The sequence below is a fragment of the Lipotes vexillifer genome, unplaced genomic scaffold (assembly GCF_000442215.2).
Source record: "Lipotes vexillifer unplaced genomic scaffold, Lipotes_vexillifer_v1.1 scaffold236, whole genome shotgun sequence".
NCBI classification, from domain to species: Eukaryota; Metazoa; Chordata; class Mammalia; order Artiodactyla; family Lipotidae; genus Lipotes; species Lipotes vexillifer.
Genome location: NW_006773295.1, coordinates 2231505 through 2248446, shown reverse-complemented (window position 1 = coordinate 2248446; position 16942 = coordinate 2231505). Strand labels below are relative to the sequence as shown.

Below are 16942 nucleotides of genomic sequence, written 5' to 3'. Positions count from 1 at the left end.
AAGATGAGGGGTAGTAGGCAGAGGCCTTGTGCTTCTGGCGGGTGATAAGAGCGGCACAGATGGTGAACAGCAGTAGGAACACCAGGGAGCCCACCACGGCGATGAGCATCACATACTGGCGGAAGAAATCCACGATGCCGTCCAGGAAGTTGGTGGGGGGCTTGGGGCCCGCCAGGGGCGTGAGCTGGGGCCCCACCGATGTGAGACTGAGGGCTGGGGTCCGTGGCGGCGGGAGGCTCGGGGAGGAGGCCGACGCGCCCTCGGCCTCCCCACTGCCCGCCGTGTCCTCCAGGAAGGTGGTCCGCAGGGACACGGAGTAGGACACCGTGGGCAGGACCCGCAGGAGGAGCAGCAGAGACGCCGTGAGGCTGGGGGCCGCCGCAGAAACCATGCTGCCTGGAGCCTGTGGGGAAGCGAGGCAGGAGAGACGTCAGGGCGGGGCCCCAGCCTCAGGGGACCCTGAGGAGGCGCAGCAGACACAGAACCTATTCCAGCAAGTCGCTTCCCTTCCCCGGGCCTTAGCCTCCCCGCCATACAATGGACCCCATCCCGGGGTTTACACTGGTGCCCCCGACTTCACTCTGAGCTTCTGGATGGCAAGGGCTAAATCTTGTTTATCTCGGCACCCTCAGGGTTTTGCATCATACCTGGTATACAGCAAGTGCTCAATAAACGCATGTTGATAGAGCTGGCTGAATGAATAAGAACTTACCCTTTCATTGCTTGCCATGTGCCAGGCACTATTTTACATTTCTTACATGGAATTTCTCATTGAATCCTGAGAACTGCCCAATAGGGCAGGTACTACATTCTCCCCATTTTCCAGGTGAGGAAACTGAGGCTCAGAGGGATTAAGTGACTTGCTAAGGAAGAGCTGGGGTTTGGATGCAGGCATGGAGGGAGAGAGGATGGTGGGGCTCAGTGAGTAACTGAGAGAGCTGGCCCCTTCCTCTGGGAAGCCATCCTCACTGTTCCCAGCTCCTCTGTGGTCCCGTCTCTGGAAGATTCATAGGTTTTGAAGCATCCAGATTCTGAGCTCAGCAGAGGCCTGTGTGAGCATGTGCCCCATGGCTAACCCCCACCTCGAGGCTCAAAGCAGGGCCTGGAGGCCCAGAGGGAACCCTCGTGCCTGGAACAAAGCTGGAGCCTAAGTCCTATGGCCGCCACCAAATGGGATCCAGATGAACCCCGCACCTCCCTCCCCCCGCTGGAAAGCTGCTCCCGACGTGAAGCCCCCAGACCCTCCCCGGCCCAGACAGCCCGGCTGACTAATAAATTCCTTATGGCCCAGCTTTACGGAGGAGTCGGCTTCTAAAGCAGTACATCTCCCAGCCAGTGTGAGTCAGCCTGGCCTCTCAGACAAACCCAGGAACCCCTTCCTGCGCACGCCAGGATGCCCCTTGAGAGCCTCTGCCCGACCCAGCAGACGGCACAGGACTCTGGATGGGGCTACAAGTGCCAAGATGGAAAAGCCTCACGATGCCCTGACTGAGGTGCCCTCTCCAGGGGATGGAAATGGGGAGACAGAGGCCCAGAGAAGGCAAGGGGCAGGCCCCAGGCCGCACAGTGAGTTCCTGGGCTGGAGCAGGAAGTCAGGTGCCCAACATCTTGACGGCAGGTGCCCTCGAGTGCCCAGGCCTCAGGCCCAGCTCCATAAAGTGGGTGACAGTACCAACTCACGCTGACTTGGGGATTCAGAAGATGATGTAGGAATGACACGGGGCCATTGAGTGGCTTGTTCCAAGTGACCCGGGGCCACCTGATGTGACACGAATTTGCACAAACTGGCTCAGATGGCAAAACACAAAAGGTAATTCCCAGGACATCAAATGAGGCAACACTCACCCAGGGGTTCATTTTAAATGAGTTGGTCACCGTGTACTTTTATCACGGTTTACTCATCTGAGCCCCTTTTGTGGGTGCAATTCCAAAGAAGCCCTGGGCACTAACATTGTCTCCATTTTTCAGATGGGGAAACAGAGGTTCAGAGACAGACAGCGACCTGCTCAAGGGCACACAGATGCTAAGTGTCGGAGCTGGGATTTGAACCTTCGTTTTTGTGACTCTGAGAATTCACACACACACACACCCTGCACACTCTCTCTCATGTGCCTCAGGCTGGCCCAGGAATGGGCTCACATCACTGGCTGACATCACTTGTCAGCTGGAACCAGGATCTGAGATGTTCCACAAAGTTTAGGAGCCTTCCTGGGCCCTCCACTCTCTGACACTTGTTAGCAAAGGTTCCTACAAAGAGCTTTGATCTTTGGGGTTTTTGTCTCTTGCCTTCTCCCACCTTGTGTCAAGCCCGGGAGAGACCTTTCATGGTGGCAGCTGAAACTTCTCACCATAGACGGCAACTCTGACCAGTGGGGCCTGAAGACCAGGGGCCTTTCCTGGGGAGACGGCTGTGAAGTTTCTGTACTGAAGCTCTGCAGGCAGCAGAGTGATAAGGCCAGTCAGGCCAGGATTAGAATCCTAGCTCCATCTGGGCCTAGCTTGCTGCCCGGGCCCTCTGGGCCTCACTTTCCCCATTTGTAGACTGGGGGCAGAGTGAGGAGGTAAGCACAGGGCCTGCCTCGCTGAGCTGTTAGGACCAGATGAGATCACGTTCAGAAAGTGCCTGGCGCAGAGCAGCTGCTCCCCGAGGGAAGGTGAAATTCAGAAGCAGCCGAATTTCTACCCCAGCAGAGATGCAGGACCAGCCAATTTTCCCACCCCAAGTTGACAAATGACGATTATTCTCACCTGATGTGTAAATTTGCTCATTGTCTCCCCCCATTCTCCAGGAAAGAGCAAGTTTTTTACCTCGTTGAGTGAAATCTCGTTGAGCGGCCAGTGAGGAATCCAGGACCAGATGCGCACACACACACACACACACACACACACACACACACACAAATGTGCAGCAGTGAGTCGGACAGAGAAAAGTCCTCCTTTCCCCTGGATCCTTGGGGCCAGGGGCAGAGGATAAGGAAAGAGGCCACACAAACTACCACACAAACTACCTCTGGATCTTAAAGGCTGAGACCCCAACTCTCAGAGTCCCTCACACCCACCACAGCCCTCCCCACAGGGCTCCAGGGGAAAGGTGCAGGCAAAGTGCGGGAGCCGGCCGGGCCTCACAGGAGATGGCTGTGTGACCCTGCTTGACGAGCCCCCTGACCCTTCTGGGCCTCAGTCTTCTATCTGTAGAATGGGCACCCTGGCCTGGGCTGCTCTGAAATGATCGTTCTGCCCATCAGCTGTCCCCACATCCTCCCTGCGTCCTCATTTTTTCCAGGATGTGGAAACTCACACGCCATTAAGAGGTGGGGTCAGGCCATCCCCTCTTGTTTAACCCAAGAGGAAACTCAGGCCCAACACTCAGAAAGGCCTGCCCAGGGTCGCACAGCCAGTCAGGGCAGAGCCTGACTGGAGAGGTGGCTCCGAATACCTGGGAGGAGGTCATTTCCCAGCTGTGTGTTTTGAGACCAGGCAGATCACCTCTCTGAGCCTCGGTGTCCACATCTGTACAATGGGGATAAGGCCACCTTCCTGGACTATTGTTAGGACAAGAAATAGAGGTGGCTAGCACAGTGTGAATGGCAATTAGTGGCACCACGGGACTATCCAGGACTCCTAGCTGGGAGCAGGGACTCTCTTCAGAGCCCAGCTCACTCAGAGTTTATTGTTTTCAAATGTGATAGCCCCACTTGAGGTCAGGAATAGGCAGATGAGGCAAATCCATCCCTAAGGCCAAGTTCCCCTGAACCTGAGACTGATGGGCCAGAGTGGCTGCCCCACCCCCATTCAGAGACTGGTGGCCAGAGGGGGAGGGGTTGCCCACAAAAACCTGGCTTCAATTAGTGGCCTTGTGGGGAGGGGCTCTGGCTGAAGCTCTGCACCCCCTGCTCTGGGGCAGCCGAGGACAGGAACCTGGGCCCCTTGGATGGGAGGCCTGGGGAGGGACGGGGGTCCTGAAGGCTCAAAATCCACACACACACACGCACACACACACACATGCACACACACACACGCAGAGCGGCAGCAGCACGGGCACACAATACACAGACACAACACAGGCACAAAGACACAGACGCATAACATCTCGACACCCCAGATTGCCCACCAGCACAGATACACAGAGGACACACGGGGACACACAACGGGCTCGTTCTCTGACAACATGTGCACATATGCACCCCCTGACCGCCCCCCGTGTATCCCCACAGATGGGACCACCCCCATCTATACCACCCTCCCGCAGACCCTGGAAGCACCTACCCTGGTGCCCACTCTCCAAGAACAACACATCCCCTACAGCAAGACCCCAACTGCCCACACACAACTGCACACACGCAACACTCTGGCCAACCCAGCACCACACTCAGGAGGCATCCAAGGTGCACACACATCCCGCCACCCGCCCCCTTAACGCAGATCACACACAAGTAGGCAGCATCCAACACACACTCAAAGCTCACACATACTTAGAGAAGCCCCCCAAAGCACTCACACTGCCCCCCTAAACTCCAAGACACACCAGGCTCCCTGGAGAGAGGAGGGGCCCCCAGGACTCACCAGTTCCTCTGCACACAGGGTGTCCCGCCAGGTGGAGCAGAGCAAGTCCGTGGCAGTGCCCTGTGGCCGCGGCTCTGGGCTGCCGCCGCCCGCCCCTCCCCTCCCGCCTCCTCCCGCCTCCCTCCCTCCCCTCGGCGGGGCCAGCTTGATTTCATTAAGTGGGTTTGGGGTGGGGACAGGGGCAGGGGCGGGGCCTAGCTCGGCCACACACAGTCCCCCCTTGCTCACACCCGTGGGCGTCCCCTCCACGCCCCGGGGACACCAGATGGGGCATTTCCTCCCTGACCGCTTGTCCCCAGGGCAGTCTGAGGATGACAGACACACAGACAGGGCCATCCTGTGGAGCACCCACGGCCTAGAGAGCTGGGATCCTGCCTCCCCTTCTGAAGGGGATGAGGTCAGGGAGGTTCCGAGGTCCCTGAAAATGAGGAGGAAAATTCCCTGCACTTGGTTCCAGCTGTGACTCAGGTTTTCCGAGGCTCAGGGTGCAGAGTGGGAGCCGGGCTGCATTTAAGGGATGCATGGAGGGTCAGGCCTGAGGCAGGGAGCGAGTCCTGGCACCCACTGTCTGGCCCTGGTCAGGTCCTTTCCTTCGGCAGGCCTCTGTTTCCCCATTTGCAGGGGTGGGTGGGAAGCCCTCTGGGTTCCCTATGGCTGTAACATCGTGAGATCTGTGGCCTCGTGATACCCCAATGGAATGGCCAGAGCAGGTGTCGTGGCCCCATTTCCCAGATGGGGAAAGTGAGGCAGGGTGAATTCAAGAGGCTCACCCAGGGTACCGGGCCCTCTGGCAGACCTGAGGAATCCAGTGGGACAGTAGTCCTTTGCATTCATTCATTCCTGCACCATTCATTCATTCATCCATCAAATGCTTAATGAACACCTGTAGAGCACCAGGCCCTGTGCTGAGCAGATTTCAGAGGTAAATCAGACACAGCCCAGCCCTCAAGATGCTCGCGGACTTCCAAGGAGAAGCACATGTATGTAAATTATTTTTTTACGAAACAGAAAAGTCTGTGGCAGGAGAGGGGCCAAGGGCTTGGGGAACCCCAGGAAGGAGAGAGATCCCCTGAGAGAAAGAGGCAAGGAAGTCGCCCTAGAGGATATGGCTGTGAATGAGCAGAGTCCCAGCAAGAGAAGACCCAGGAAGGAACGCCACACAAGGACAAGGGGCTGTAATTAAACTGGGCTGGAGCATGAAGTGGATGAAAGGGAGGAGCTGATGATTAGGGTGGGAGCAGTCACCAGGGCAGGGCTAAAGTCTCAGAATGGCATTCATCCACGAGGCAGTAGGGAGCCAGTGAAGGTTTGGAGCAGGGGGAGTATGTGAACGAACAGATCATGACCATCCTTTAGAAACCAGGGCCCTAGGTTGTAGCTATTCCCTTCTATGGTCCCAGCAGCTCCGACTCACCTGCTCAAAGAAGGGGCAGCTGTTTGGAAAATAAATCTAGAAAATTTCCCATCTTCTCTGAGATCACCTCAAACCTTGCATCCTAAGGGAATGGGGAACTGTCCACCAATGGACACACACACACTCACTCATGTGCACACAGACCCCCTGGCGCAGGTGGCCGCACACAGACATGTTGTAACAGCTGAGCCCTCTTGAAGATGGCCAGGGGGTGTCCCAGCCCCATCTTAGACCAGATGGCAGGTGAGCAGGAGAGGCCAGACCTGCCCCAGGGCCCACCGCCTGGGGAGGAGCCCCTGCCCCAATAGTCTGAGGGCTGAGGGGAATCGGATCCCAAGAGATCAAGGGGCAGAGGTACAACCAACCTGAACAGGGCCTGCTTCCAGCACAGGTGGCCCAGAGGCCCCAGACTAAGTCGCGGTCCCATTCTGTGTTCCTCCTTTGGGGCCAGAGCAGCCCCAGACCGGAGACAGAGAGACCCAGGTTCTAGGTCTGCCTTCACCAGGTCCTGCCCCAAGGGGAGCCTCTTTCATCATCTGTAAAATGAGGATAGAGAATTTCTTCTGTTCACAAGGCTGCTGGGAAACCCCGGAGTCAGAGGGTGTAAACGTGCTGGACAATACAAAAGCATTGGCCAGGTGCCAAGTGTATAAGTTTCCTACAGCTGCTATAACAAATATCACAAACTCGGTGACTTAAAACCACACACCATTATTATCTTAGCGTTCGGGCAGCTGGAAGTCAGAAATGGGTCTCACTGCGCTAAAATCAAGGTGTCGGCCGAGTTTTGTTTATCCCAGAGTCTTCACAGGGAGAATCTGAGTCTGCCTTTTCAAGCTTCTAGAAGCTGCCTGCATTCCTCAGCTCACAGTCACCTTCCTCCATCTTCAGAGTCAGCTGCAGGTCTGAGTTCTCACGCTGCCACCTCTCTGGTTCTCTCCTCCAATCCCCCTTCCACTTTTAAGGACCCTTGTGATGATACTGGACCCACCCAGATAATCCGGGATCAGCTCCCTTAACTCCCTTAAGCCTTAACTTAATCACACCTGCAAATCCCTTTGGCCAGGTAAGGTGACATACGCATATTACAGTTTTGAGGGATTGGGATGTGGACATCTTTGCGGGGGGCATTATTCTGTCTCTCACACCACGGTTGCCTATGATTACTTGTTCCCTGCAGAGCTGGCTGGAATCCTCCACCCTCCAAAGCACTGGGTTTTCCTCCCCCCATAGAACCTATCATTGTGCGTCAAACCCAGTGGGTTCCAGAAGACCTTGGGGGGAGAGAGGTGAGTGAGTAAGCAAAGCCCATTCAACAGATGTGGAAACTGAGGTTCATGGCAGCGTGACCTACCTGGGATCCAACAGCATGTTGGGGATCAGAGCCCTTGCTTCTTTACCAGCCCCTCTGTGTCTTAGCTGGAAGTGAAATTGCCAGGCTAGTGACCCCGTTAAAGTGCTATCAGACCATGTTTCTCACACACACACACACACACACACACACACACACACACACACACACACACACAAAGACACACATTATCTCCTTAAGCCAAACATCTCAACCTTCTACCTGAGGACAGAAGAGCAAAACGTCAGTCACTGATGGGAGAAAAGAAGGATCCCTGAGTTCCAACCCCACTTCATGCATCAGCTGTGGGTGGCTGGGCAAACCTCTGCCCCTCTCTGGGCTGCAGCTAAATGTGGGGTCAGTCTAGATGCCCACCACAAGCCTGCCAGCGGTAAGCTTCCGATGCTGTAACATTCTAAATTTTATTCATTCTACAAACATTCCTTGAGCATCGATTTTATACCCAGCCCAGTGTGAGGCCCTGGAAGAAAGTGATGAGAAAACACAGGCACCAAGAGAGGAGACCTGCAATAAGCAAGTAAACAAAGAAATGAATATCTGACTGCAAACTGAGCTAAGAGTTGGGATGGGGCATATCTGGGGCTATGGGAGGCCAGTCTGGGGGGACTAGTCTGGTCCTGGAGCTCCTGGGGACCTCCATGAGGAGGTGAAAGTAGAGTCACTCATGAAGATGAGGAGGTATTTAGGAAGGCAAGGGTGTGACAGGATTCCTAGCAGTGAGAATGGCATGTGCAAAGGCCCTGAGGTAGATGGGAACCCAGCACCTTCAGAGCAGTTCCTGAAGATTATTGAATAGATGAACTAGGTGTATGGGGTCCAGGAACTTTGCCTGTTTTGAATACCGCCGTAACTCCGGTATCCAGGATAGTGCCTGGAACACAGTAGGTGCTCAGTAAATGCTTGATGCCATGTCAATGACCACTCTGCCCTCCACTCTCACATCCCTAGGCTCCAGCCACTCCTCATCCGTCCTGAGGGACTCATGGTCCACATTCTCCAGCTCCAGGACCTGTTGCGGGGTCTGGCCCGGGTGACCCCCATAGCCCGCAGCACCATGGCTCCAAGGCAAGGGCAGGCCTGGGGCATGGAGGCGGCCGAGCCACTCACTTGCGACCTGCATGTTCAGAGGCAGAGAGCAATGGGTCGTCTGCCCAGCCTTGAAGCGATTCAGAGACCCCACCCTGTGCCCACCGTGTCCCCCCACCCCACTGAACAGCCAGGGCCGAGGAGGAGGGAAAACCTCACCCGGACTTGAGTCTCTGCCAGAGTCCTCCCCGGGTTGAGCCTGGGGAGGGCCGCCTGGCCCATCACAGCCCCCAGCTCCAGCCTCTTGTGGGCTCAGAGCCACTTATAATTATACAGCCCCCGAGGCCACTGGGGCCTGCTCTCTGGGCAAAAATATCCCAAGCCTTTCATGTGGCTGAGAGGCCCAGGCTGCAGCTCCATCACAGCACAGGCCTGGCCTTCGGTGGGACACCCATGGAGCAGAGGCCTCCAGTCGGGGGCTCCAAGGAGGCAGAGTGTGTGTGAAACCTCCCCAGGCCTCAGTTTCCCCATCAGTAAACTAGAGATGTTCTTTTATCCCTAGCTCTTTCCCAAGTGTCTCCATGTGCCAGGAACTGTGCTGGGCCCAGAGAGAGCTGTGAATGAGACAGATGCTGATGCACCTCCGCTCGGGCTATTCCCTCTGCCTGAAGTGCTGCCCTCCACGGGGCCCCGTGCCTGACCCACCTGCACATCCCGTAGCTCAGTCATCACCACCTCCATGAAGCCCTCCGAACCCCAGCCTCTGGGGAGGGAGATCAGCAGCTTTTTCTATGCTCCTGCACCCCCGTTCCCTGCCTAGACTACACTGGCCTGTAAGGGCCTGTTTCCATGTGCCTCTAGATTGTCAGCTTCTCTGGTCCAGAACGAGGGCTTTTTCTGTCACTGTATCCCCAGCACCAGTGCCTGGAACACAGGAGGTTCTCAGTAAATGCCCCTCCATTGGCTGAATGACTCTAGTCCAACCTGACCATGTTATAGATGGGGAAACTGAGGCCCAGGGAGGGGATTCACTGACATAATTTTGCTCTGTCTCAGGGAGCTCCTTTCAGGGGAGACAGTTGAGAATCAAGTCAGCTGGCAATTCAGAAAGACAACCTAACACTGCAAAATGCTATCAAGCAGATAAAAAGGCCGAGGAGACAGGAAATAGCTTGGGAAGGGGCAGGGGCAGGTGTCCGGGCAGCTATTTTAGCAATTGTGGTCAGCACTGGCTTCCTGGAAGAGGTATCAGCACTGACATCTGCAGGATAAGAGGAACCAAGCACTCAAGGAGGAGAAGGAACAGCTTCCTGGGCCAAGGAAACAAACAGCAAATGCAAAGGCCCTGTGGTGGAAAGGGGCTTGGCATGAGGCCTCTTCTAGGGAAACCAGACGGGGTGCTGATCAGGTCTCACCAAGGAGTCGTTCGAGCTTGGAAATTGAGAGACCTGCTTTCTTCGCTCCTGGCTCTGCCCCTCATGCACTATGTGACCCGGGCCTCAGTTTCCCTTCCTGCACCAGGAAGGGCGAGGCTCCTCCAACCTCTCTCTGTGATTCTAAGTGAATTTTCCACTTGTTTGCCCACCCCAGCAAACAACCCACCACCACGGGGGGAGAAAAATATCACAGCCACTTTGGAAAACAGTCTGGTGGGTTTTTTATCAAGTTAACCATGTGTTTCCCAGATGAGAGAAGAAAGCACTTCTCTCGGTATTTCCCCAAGAGAAATGAAAACACACATTCACACGAAAACAAAAATGTCCATAGTCGTTTTATCCATAATAGCAAAAAAACCTGGCAACTACCCAAATGTCCACCAACAGGAGGATGGATGAACAGACTGTGGTCCACGCAGTGGACACTTTCCCCCAGTGGAAGGAAAAGCTGGGAGGTGGACAATTTGGATGAATCTCATAGACACACCAAGCAAAAGAAATGGACCCAGTCGAACACAGACTGGGTGATTCAATTTACAGGAAGTTCTAGAACAAAGGCAAAACTAAGCTATGGGAACAGAAGTTAGAAAAGCAGTTACCCTTGGCGGGTGTTCACTGGAAAGAGACACAAAGGAAACTTCTGGGGCTGCAGACGTACAATGTCTGGTGGTGGTTATGTGGGCACGTGCACACAGAAAAATCAAGCTGCACACTTCAGATGGTCGTGCTTTACGTAGGTTATGACTCAAAGTTTTCTTTAAAAATTAAGAACACTGCATCTCTCTCTTTTTCGGGGGGCGGGGGGGCGCACCAGAGCCAGTAGGATCCTTGGCTTTCTGTGGCCATGGTAGCCTGGCCAGCTGCACGCTGCCTTGTAAACATTTACATTCCCCAGGGCCCTGTGCAAGGAGCAGCTCCGTGCACCCCACATGGGAGCCATCTCGGAGGGCAGGAATGTAAACACGCACCACCGGCTGCAGACCTGGCCTTGCTTTCCTGCTCTGCCAGCTGCCCACGGGGTGCCCTCGGGCGGGCACTCCCCAGGAGCCCCCGCTGCCCATCCCCACCCTCCATCACGAGCAGGAATTGAGATGATTCTTCTGAACTGCCTTTGCAGCACTGCTGGAACTGGGTTGGGGGGGGGGCTGCCTGTCTTTGAGCAGAGGGGCAAAGTGGGGAGGGCTTGGAGCTGCACTTCAGGGCCCGTTAAGTCACCCAAACACTCAGTACATCATCTCATGTGTCTCCTGCTCTGTGTCCCCTCACTTTACACTGAGATCATCTGTCCCGTCTTCCCTCTCTCCCATCTTTCCTCCCTCCTTCCTTTCTTCTTTCCTGTCCTTCCCTTCTCTTTCTTCTCTCTCTCTCTCTCTCTCTCTCTCCCCCTCAGCAAATCCTTATTGAGCACGTACTATGTGCCAATCACTGGGGCTACAGCAGAGAACAACACAGATGAAAATCCCTGTCCTCACAGAGCTTGCATTCTAGTGGGACTGGAAAATGATTAAAAAGATAACTTGGTAATTATATACAGTATGGAAGATGGTAGTAAGGGGTATGGAGGAAAATAAAGCAGGGGAAGGGTAATGTTCAAGCAGAGACCTGAAGGATGTGAGAGAGTGAGTCAGGGAGATGATCAGAGGAAGTGCGGTCCAGGCAGAGGGAAGAGCAAGTGCAAGGGTCCTGAGGTAGGGGGCGCCTGGCATTTTCAAGGCGTGGAAAAGAAGTGTCCAATGAAGCTGGAGCAGAGTGAGTGAGCGGGAGAGTAGGAGGAAGTGAAGTCGGAGGGCACCAGGGCCAGATCGGGCCTCTGTGGGCATTGGCAGGGGCTTTGGCTCTATGAGTGAAGGCCAGCCATGGTTCCCCATGTGTGTGAAACCCTCTCCCCCCCCTGCATCAATCCCCTCCCCTCTTTATCCCCGATGCCACACACACACACACACACACACACACACACACACGTACCCTTTCTCTTGAGGACCCTCACCAAGAGAGGGCTCTGGGGAGGGTAAGGGGCTCCACATAAAGCCCCTGCGAAGCCCATGCAGATCCCCAGCTCTCCCCTGGCCACTGGCTTCTGACTCAGCTGGGACCAGAAACGTGGCTGCCGGGGCTCCCTAATGAACCAGCTCTCCTGGCAGCTGCCATGAGTCAGCCTTCTGCACCTGAGCCCAGGGACAGCCTGACAGAGAGGGTCTTCCACAACCCCCAGATCCATCCACCAGGAGGGACAGGGCCACATGGGGGTGACAGCAAGGAGGCAAAACACACCCAGGGTGAGCTGAGACCACCTGCCCTTCAGGGACCTCTGGGTTCTGCTGCTTCAGAGCTGGGTGACCTTGGGCTAAGTCATCCCACCACTCTGGGCCTCAGTTCCTTCATCTGTAAAATGGGGGTAATAGTAACACTCACTTCCTTGGGTTATTGTGAGACTGCAATGAGCCTTGGTACCTGGCATTAAATACATACACTAATAATAACAGCAGCAACACAGGTGGCACCTCGGACTGACAATTTTTCTCACAGCATTGGACAGCAGCGAATACAGAGGCCTGGCATACAGCAGGCGCTCCATAAGTTTCCTGGACGGAAAAGGGCAGAGCAATTACTCACCGCAGCCCTCACCCACCAGCAGGCCAGCCGGCGAGGAGGCCCCCATCCTCGGAGGGGTGAGCCCAGAGGCCCAGGCTGGCTCCTGCACCTGCCCTGCTGCCGGGGCCCTGAGTGCGTGTAGCGGATTGATCTCTCCTGGGTAGGGTCCGACATCCCCGGGGCACACGCAGGCGCTGGCCATGGGGGAAGGGCCCCCGACAGCTGGAAACATCTGGTTTGAATTGTCAGTTGGAAGCACCAACCAGGCAGTTAAGGAATTTGTGAGCTAATTTTAGGCCAAAAGACGGCGAGCTCAGCAGGGCGGGGGTTGCTAGGCAAACCACAGGGGCTGGGGGGACAGGCCTGGGGGGACACGGAGGCCTCACAGTTCCCCTCAGGGGGTCCACGACTGCCCCATAGCCAGAGACTATCCCTCCAGGGTGGGCCCAGCTGGGCCCTTGCAGTGTGCCAGCCATGTCAGAGCCGTACGAATAGCAAGGACCATTCTCCCCATTTCTCAGGTGTGGAAGCTAAGGCTCCAAGAGGTTAGAGTTGCCCAACGTCCAGCAACTTGTAAACAGCAGAGCAGGCATCCGAGCCCAGTCTGCCTGACTCTGAGCCTCAAACCTAAGCTTCCCTTGATTTCTGCCAGTCACGTGGCCTTGCTTCCATTCTCACACCCTCGCCAACCTTCCTTGCCCATTTGTCCATTCAGTAAATGTTTCCTGAACCCCTGCTGTGTGCCAGGCACTGTGCAGTGAAAAGGAGAGAGTGAACGTGAGGGACAGAGGGCCCTGCCCTTGCACAGCAAAAATCCATATATCAATAACATCTGTCCAGATGGTCATCTGTACCTGGAAGGGGAAAATGGGGTTGTCCTCAAGAAAAGTTGGGAGCAGGGATGCAGAGGGCCCCTCTGAAGAGGTGACATTCAAGCTGAGACATAAAGGATGAGAAGATGCCAGTCACACAGACATCTGGGAAGAGGATACCAGGCAGAGGAATAGCAAGTGCAAAAGTCCTGGGGCAGGAGCATGTGAGGAAGAAAGAACAAGAAGTCTCATGGGGCCGGAGCAGAGTGAGAATGAGAGTGACAGCTTTCCTGCACTCATCCAGCCAACACGTTTGTCAATAGGTGATATGGGGGTCCAAGCAGGGCAGGAGTCGTGTTCCAGAAGCTTCAGCTGGTGGAATTAGGTACCTCACTGTCCTACAGATTTATTTGTATCCAGTCATTTGCTGAGGGGCCACTGAAACTCTGGGGGAGATCCCTTGAAGCCTGTCCCTCTACGGGGCCTGGAGACCAAACACAAGGCAGAACAACAGGGTCTCCTGGAAGGACTTCCCCAAGGGAGGGGGCAGCCCAGAAGCCGTGCTGAGACAGGAGAGGACCTTGATTCATCTGCCCATGCCCCACCACCACCACCGCAGGGTTCATGTGCCTGGGAAAGAGACTAGTCTTTGCCCCTTTGGTTCTCCAGTCTCCTGCCCTGGGCCTGTTCCTCTCTCCTTCTTTCCTAGGAAAACAGTTCCAAGGCTGTCCCCCTGCCAGGCTCAGCGACAGCATCCTTATTTTGCCAGCCTCAGGCATGGGACACTGGCTCTGCGGGCCCCCCAAGTGGCAAGAGCCTGGGTAGCTAGGGCTACAGCCTTCCAGCCACCAAAAGGAACAACCAAGTTCATGGCCATACAGAGGCCCCTCTGGGTTTCCAAAAACTTCTGAGAAGGGGAGCTCCGTGGGGCTCTCACTGCCGAGTGGGAAAAGCAATGTTTCTCTACCTCAGCACCACTGACATTCGGACGAGACACTTCTTTGCCGTGTGGGGCTGTCCTGTGCACTGCAGGATGTTTAGCAGGGTCCCTGACCACCTGCTAGATGCCAGTAATGGTCCTCCAAGCAGCGACAATCAAAAGTATCTCCAGACATTGCCAGATGTCCCCTGGGGTGGCAAAGTCGCCCCCAGGTGAGGACCACAAGCTCAGAGCCTTCCTGTGTGGGCATTAATAGCTAAAGAACAATGGCTTTACTCACTAGCTGGGGAGACCTGGGACCCCCAGACTTCCTAAACACTTACGGTTTTGTTCCGTACACTGAAAAATATTAGGAAAACACAGAAAAGTTGACAGAAGCAAATAAAATTCACCTATAATCCCACACTCGATGGCTAATCTCTCAATAATTTGGTGTACTTCCTTCCAGTCTTTTTTCTGCATTTTATAATCCTAACAGCTATGGCTTATGGAGCACTTACCCCATCCCAGGCATCGGGGAAGGCTTGGCTGAGTGGCAGGTGGGGGTGGGATATGGAGGGAGGGTTTGGGGAGCCTTTGCCCAGATCAGCTGCCAGATGAACCACCCGCAGGGCTGGCAGTCCCCCCTCCAAAGGGACAAGGGACTGGAGTAAACTTGGCATACCACCTCCTGACCCCCATTTCCTGTCTACCCTCCTTCCTTCCCTGCGCCAGAGCTGAAGTTAGCAGAGTCTGGTTTCTTAGCAGTGCGACCTGCTAGAGCCAGCGGTCCAGCTTTCTGAACCTCAGCTTCCATAGCAGTAAAGTGGGATAATAATTGTCCCAACGTCACAAGTTGTTGTGAGGTCTGAATACGATCAGGCAGATAAAGCAGTTGGCGTGGGGCTGGGCATGGACTGAGTGCCCAGTAAATTCCAGCTCCTGTCCCAGCCATCTCTCTCTGTCCTGGGTTCCAGCTCTGCTGTGTCATTGCTCTCTGCAAGCTGGGCTCGGCTTTGTCACTCTCCCAAGTCCCAATGCCTTCCCTCAGCTACCAGAAGCCACAAAGAGTGACTGACAGGGGACTTCCAGATGCCAGGACAGGTCTTCAGGGGTGGGAGTTTGGGGCATGGGATTCCCCCAGAACCCCGCTGTGATCTCAAGGATAGCGTAATTTAGTGGTAAGAACGTGGCTTTGGGTTCCAATCTCAGATCCCCATGTAAGACCTGGGACAGGTGACTTCACCTCTCTGAGCCTCAGTTTCCTCTTCTGTAAAATGGGGAGAATCCTAGTTCCTCCTTCCTAGGCTGTTTGAGGGGATCCATGGAGGTGAGGCAGAGTCTCATGCTCAGTGGACGAATGGGGAGATTCAGGGGGTGATGTTCAAGGGCAAGGGGAGGTCTGGACAAGGGGAAGGACACACTGAGATGCAGGAGCCAGCCTATACCAGTTTCTGAGAGGCAGCTGTCAAATTTTCAGAATTTTGTGAGTCAGTTGTTTCACAGTTAAGTTACATTATATTAAAAACCAAGGTCCTCAATACTCAAAACTCATCACTGCCTCATGATTTTACTACATCCTACTATTACCTACCCTGTTGGCATTATTTACCTTTTCGTATCATCTACCATATAAATGGTTGGTTTCTCAAAATCAGCCATGGGAGCATTTACAGCAAGGAAATTGGCAAGCACTGCAAATCGTACCTTGGGCACCAATCCACCCAAGGAGCCAGTTGTTAAATATATACCAGCACCCCACTGGGTTTGGAGCTGGGTCCTGTTTGAACCGTCCCTCCTTCATCCTCAGAGACTGGACCAAGGGAGCTCCAGGCTGCCATTGGCTCCAAGAGCTGGTGGCGGGCGCCCCCTGGTGGCTGCTTCAAGCACCCACCATCCCTGCCGCTGACAAATCCTGCACCTTGAAGAGAAGGCGGCAGAGGGGTGGTCCTCTTCCAGTAGAGATGGAGAACCAACGTCCTGGAGCAGAGGCGCTCCGGGAGCCCTCAGGGGAACGCGGATACCTGCTTCTTGCCCAGATGGACGGGGAAGCAAGACCCCAGAGGGACTGCCCAAATGTGCCCCCAAGTCCTTCAGCCTCTGGGTCCCCATCGCCGTGATGTGGAGCTCCCCATCTGACTTTTCTGATCACTGCCAAAGGCGAAGTGAACTTCTGTTGTTCCCTTAGGAACCGGCCTTCTGCAGGGTCAGCTGTTCCCGCCCACGGCAGACAACCCTCCTCACCGGCGCCCCTGGCAGAGCACCTTGAACACAATTTCCTGTGTATCACACTTGTTCTAGAGGTTCAGGGGTGGGGTGGGGGAGGGTAGAAGCAGACAATTCTCTGCTTATCCCTGATTCTGTCCCCCACGGCCCTGCTGCCTTTCGTGCTCCTCCTGCCTTTCCCAGGGAACAGTCTCTCCTGTTCCCCCAACCCGTCTCTCCGAGCTGCAGCCAATACCCTTCAGATTCAACATTTTCTCTGAACTCTCTCTCTCCAGGTTATGCCCTGGAGTGGAGGGGTCCTGCATTCCCAAAGAAGCCCCTGGAGGTATTTTTCTAGAAGAGAAAAAGTCCCCTGAGATGAATGTTTTAGAAGGTAGAAATGTGTGTGTGTGTGTGGGTGGTGTGTGTGTGTGGTGTGTGTGGTGTGTGTGTGGTGTGTGTGTGTGTGGTGTGCGTGTGTGTGGTGTGTGTGTGTGGTGTGTGTGGTGTGTGTGTGTGGTGTGTGTGTGGGGTATGTGTGTGGTGTGGGGGGTGTGTGTGTGGGGTGTGTGTGTGGTGTGTGTGGTGTGTGTGTGGTGTGTG

The 16942-nt window shown here is 55.0% G+C and overlaps 1 protein-coding gene across 1 annotated transcript in view; it reads right to left on the bottom strand.

Annotated features, from left to right (window-relative positions):
- TMEM119 (transmembrane protein 119) overlaps positions 1 to 391 on the bottom strand; it is a 1045-nt gene extending 654 nt beyond the window's left edge. The window contains exon 1 of the mRNA XM_007448238.1: positions 3 to 391. Within this exon, the coding sequence (XP_007448300.1) occupies positions 3 to 391 (389 nt within the window). The remainder of the gene's footprint in view (positions 1 to 2) is intronic.
- Between the last annotated feature and the right edge of the window lie 16551 nt (positions 392 to 16942).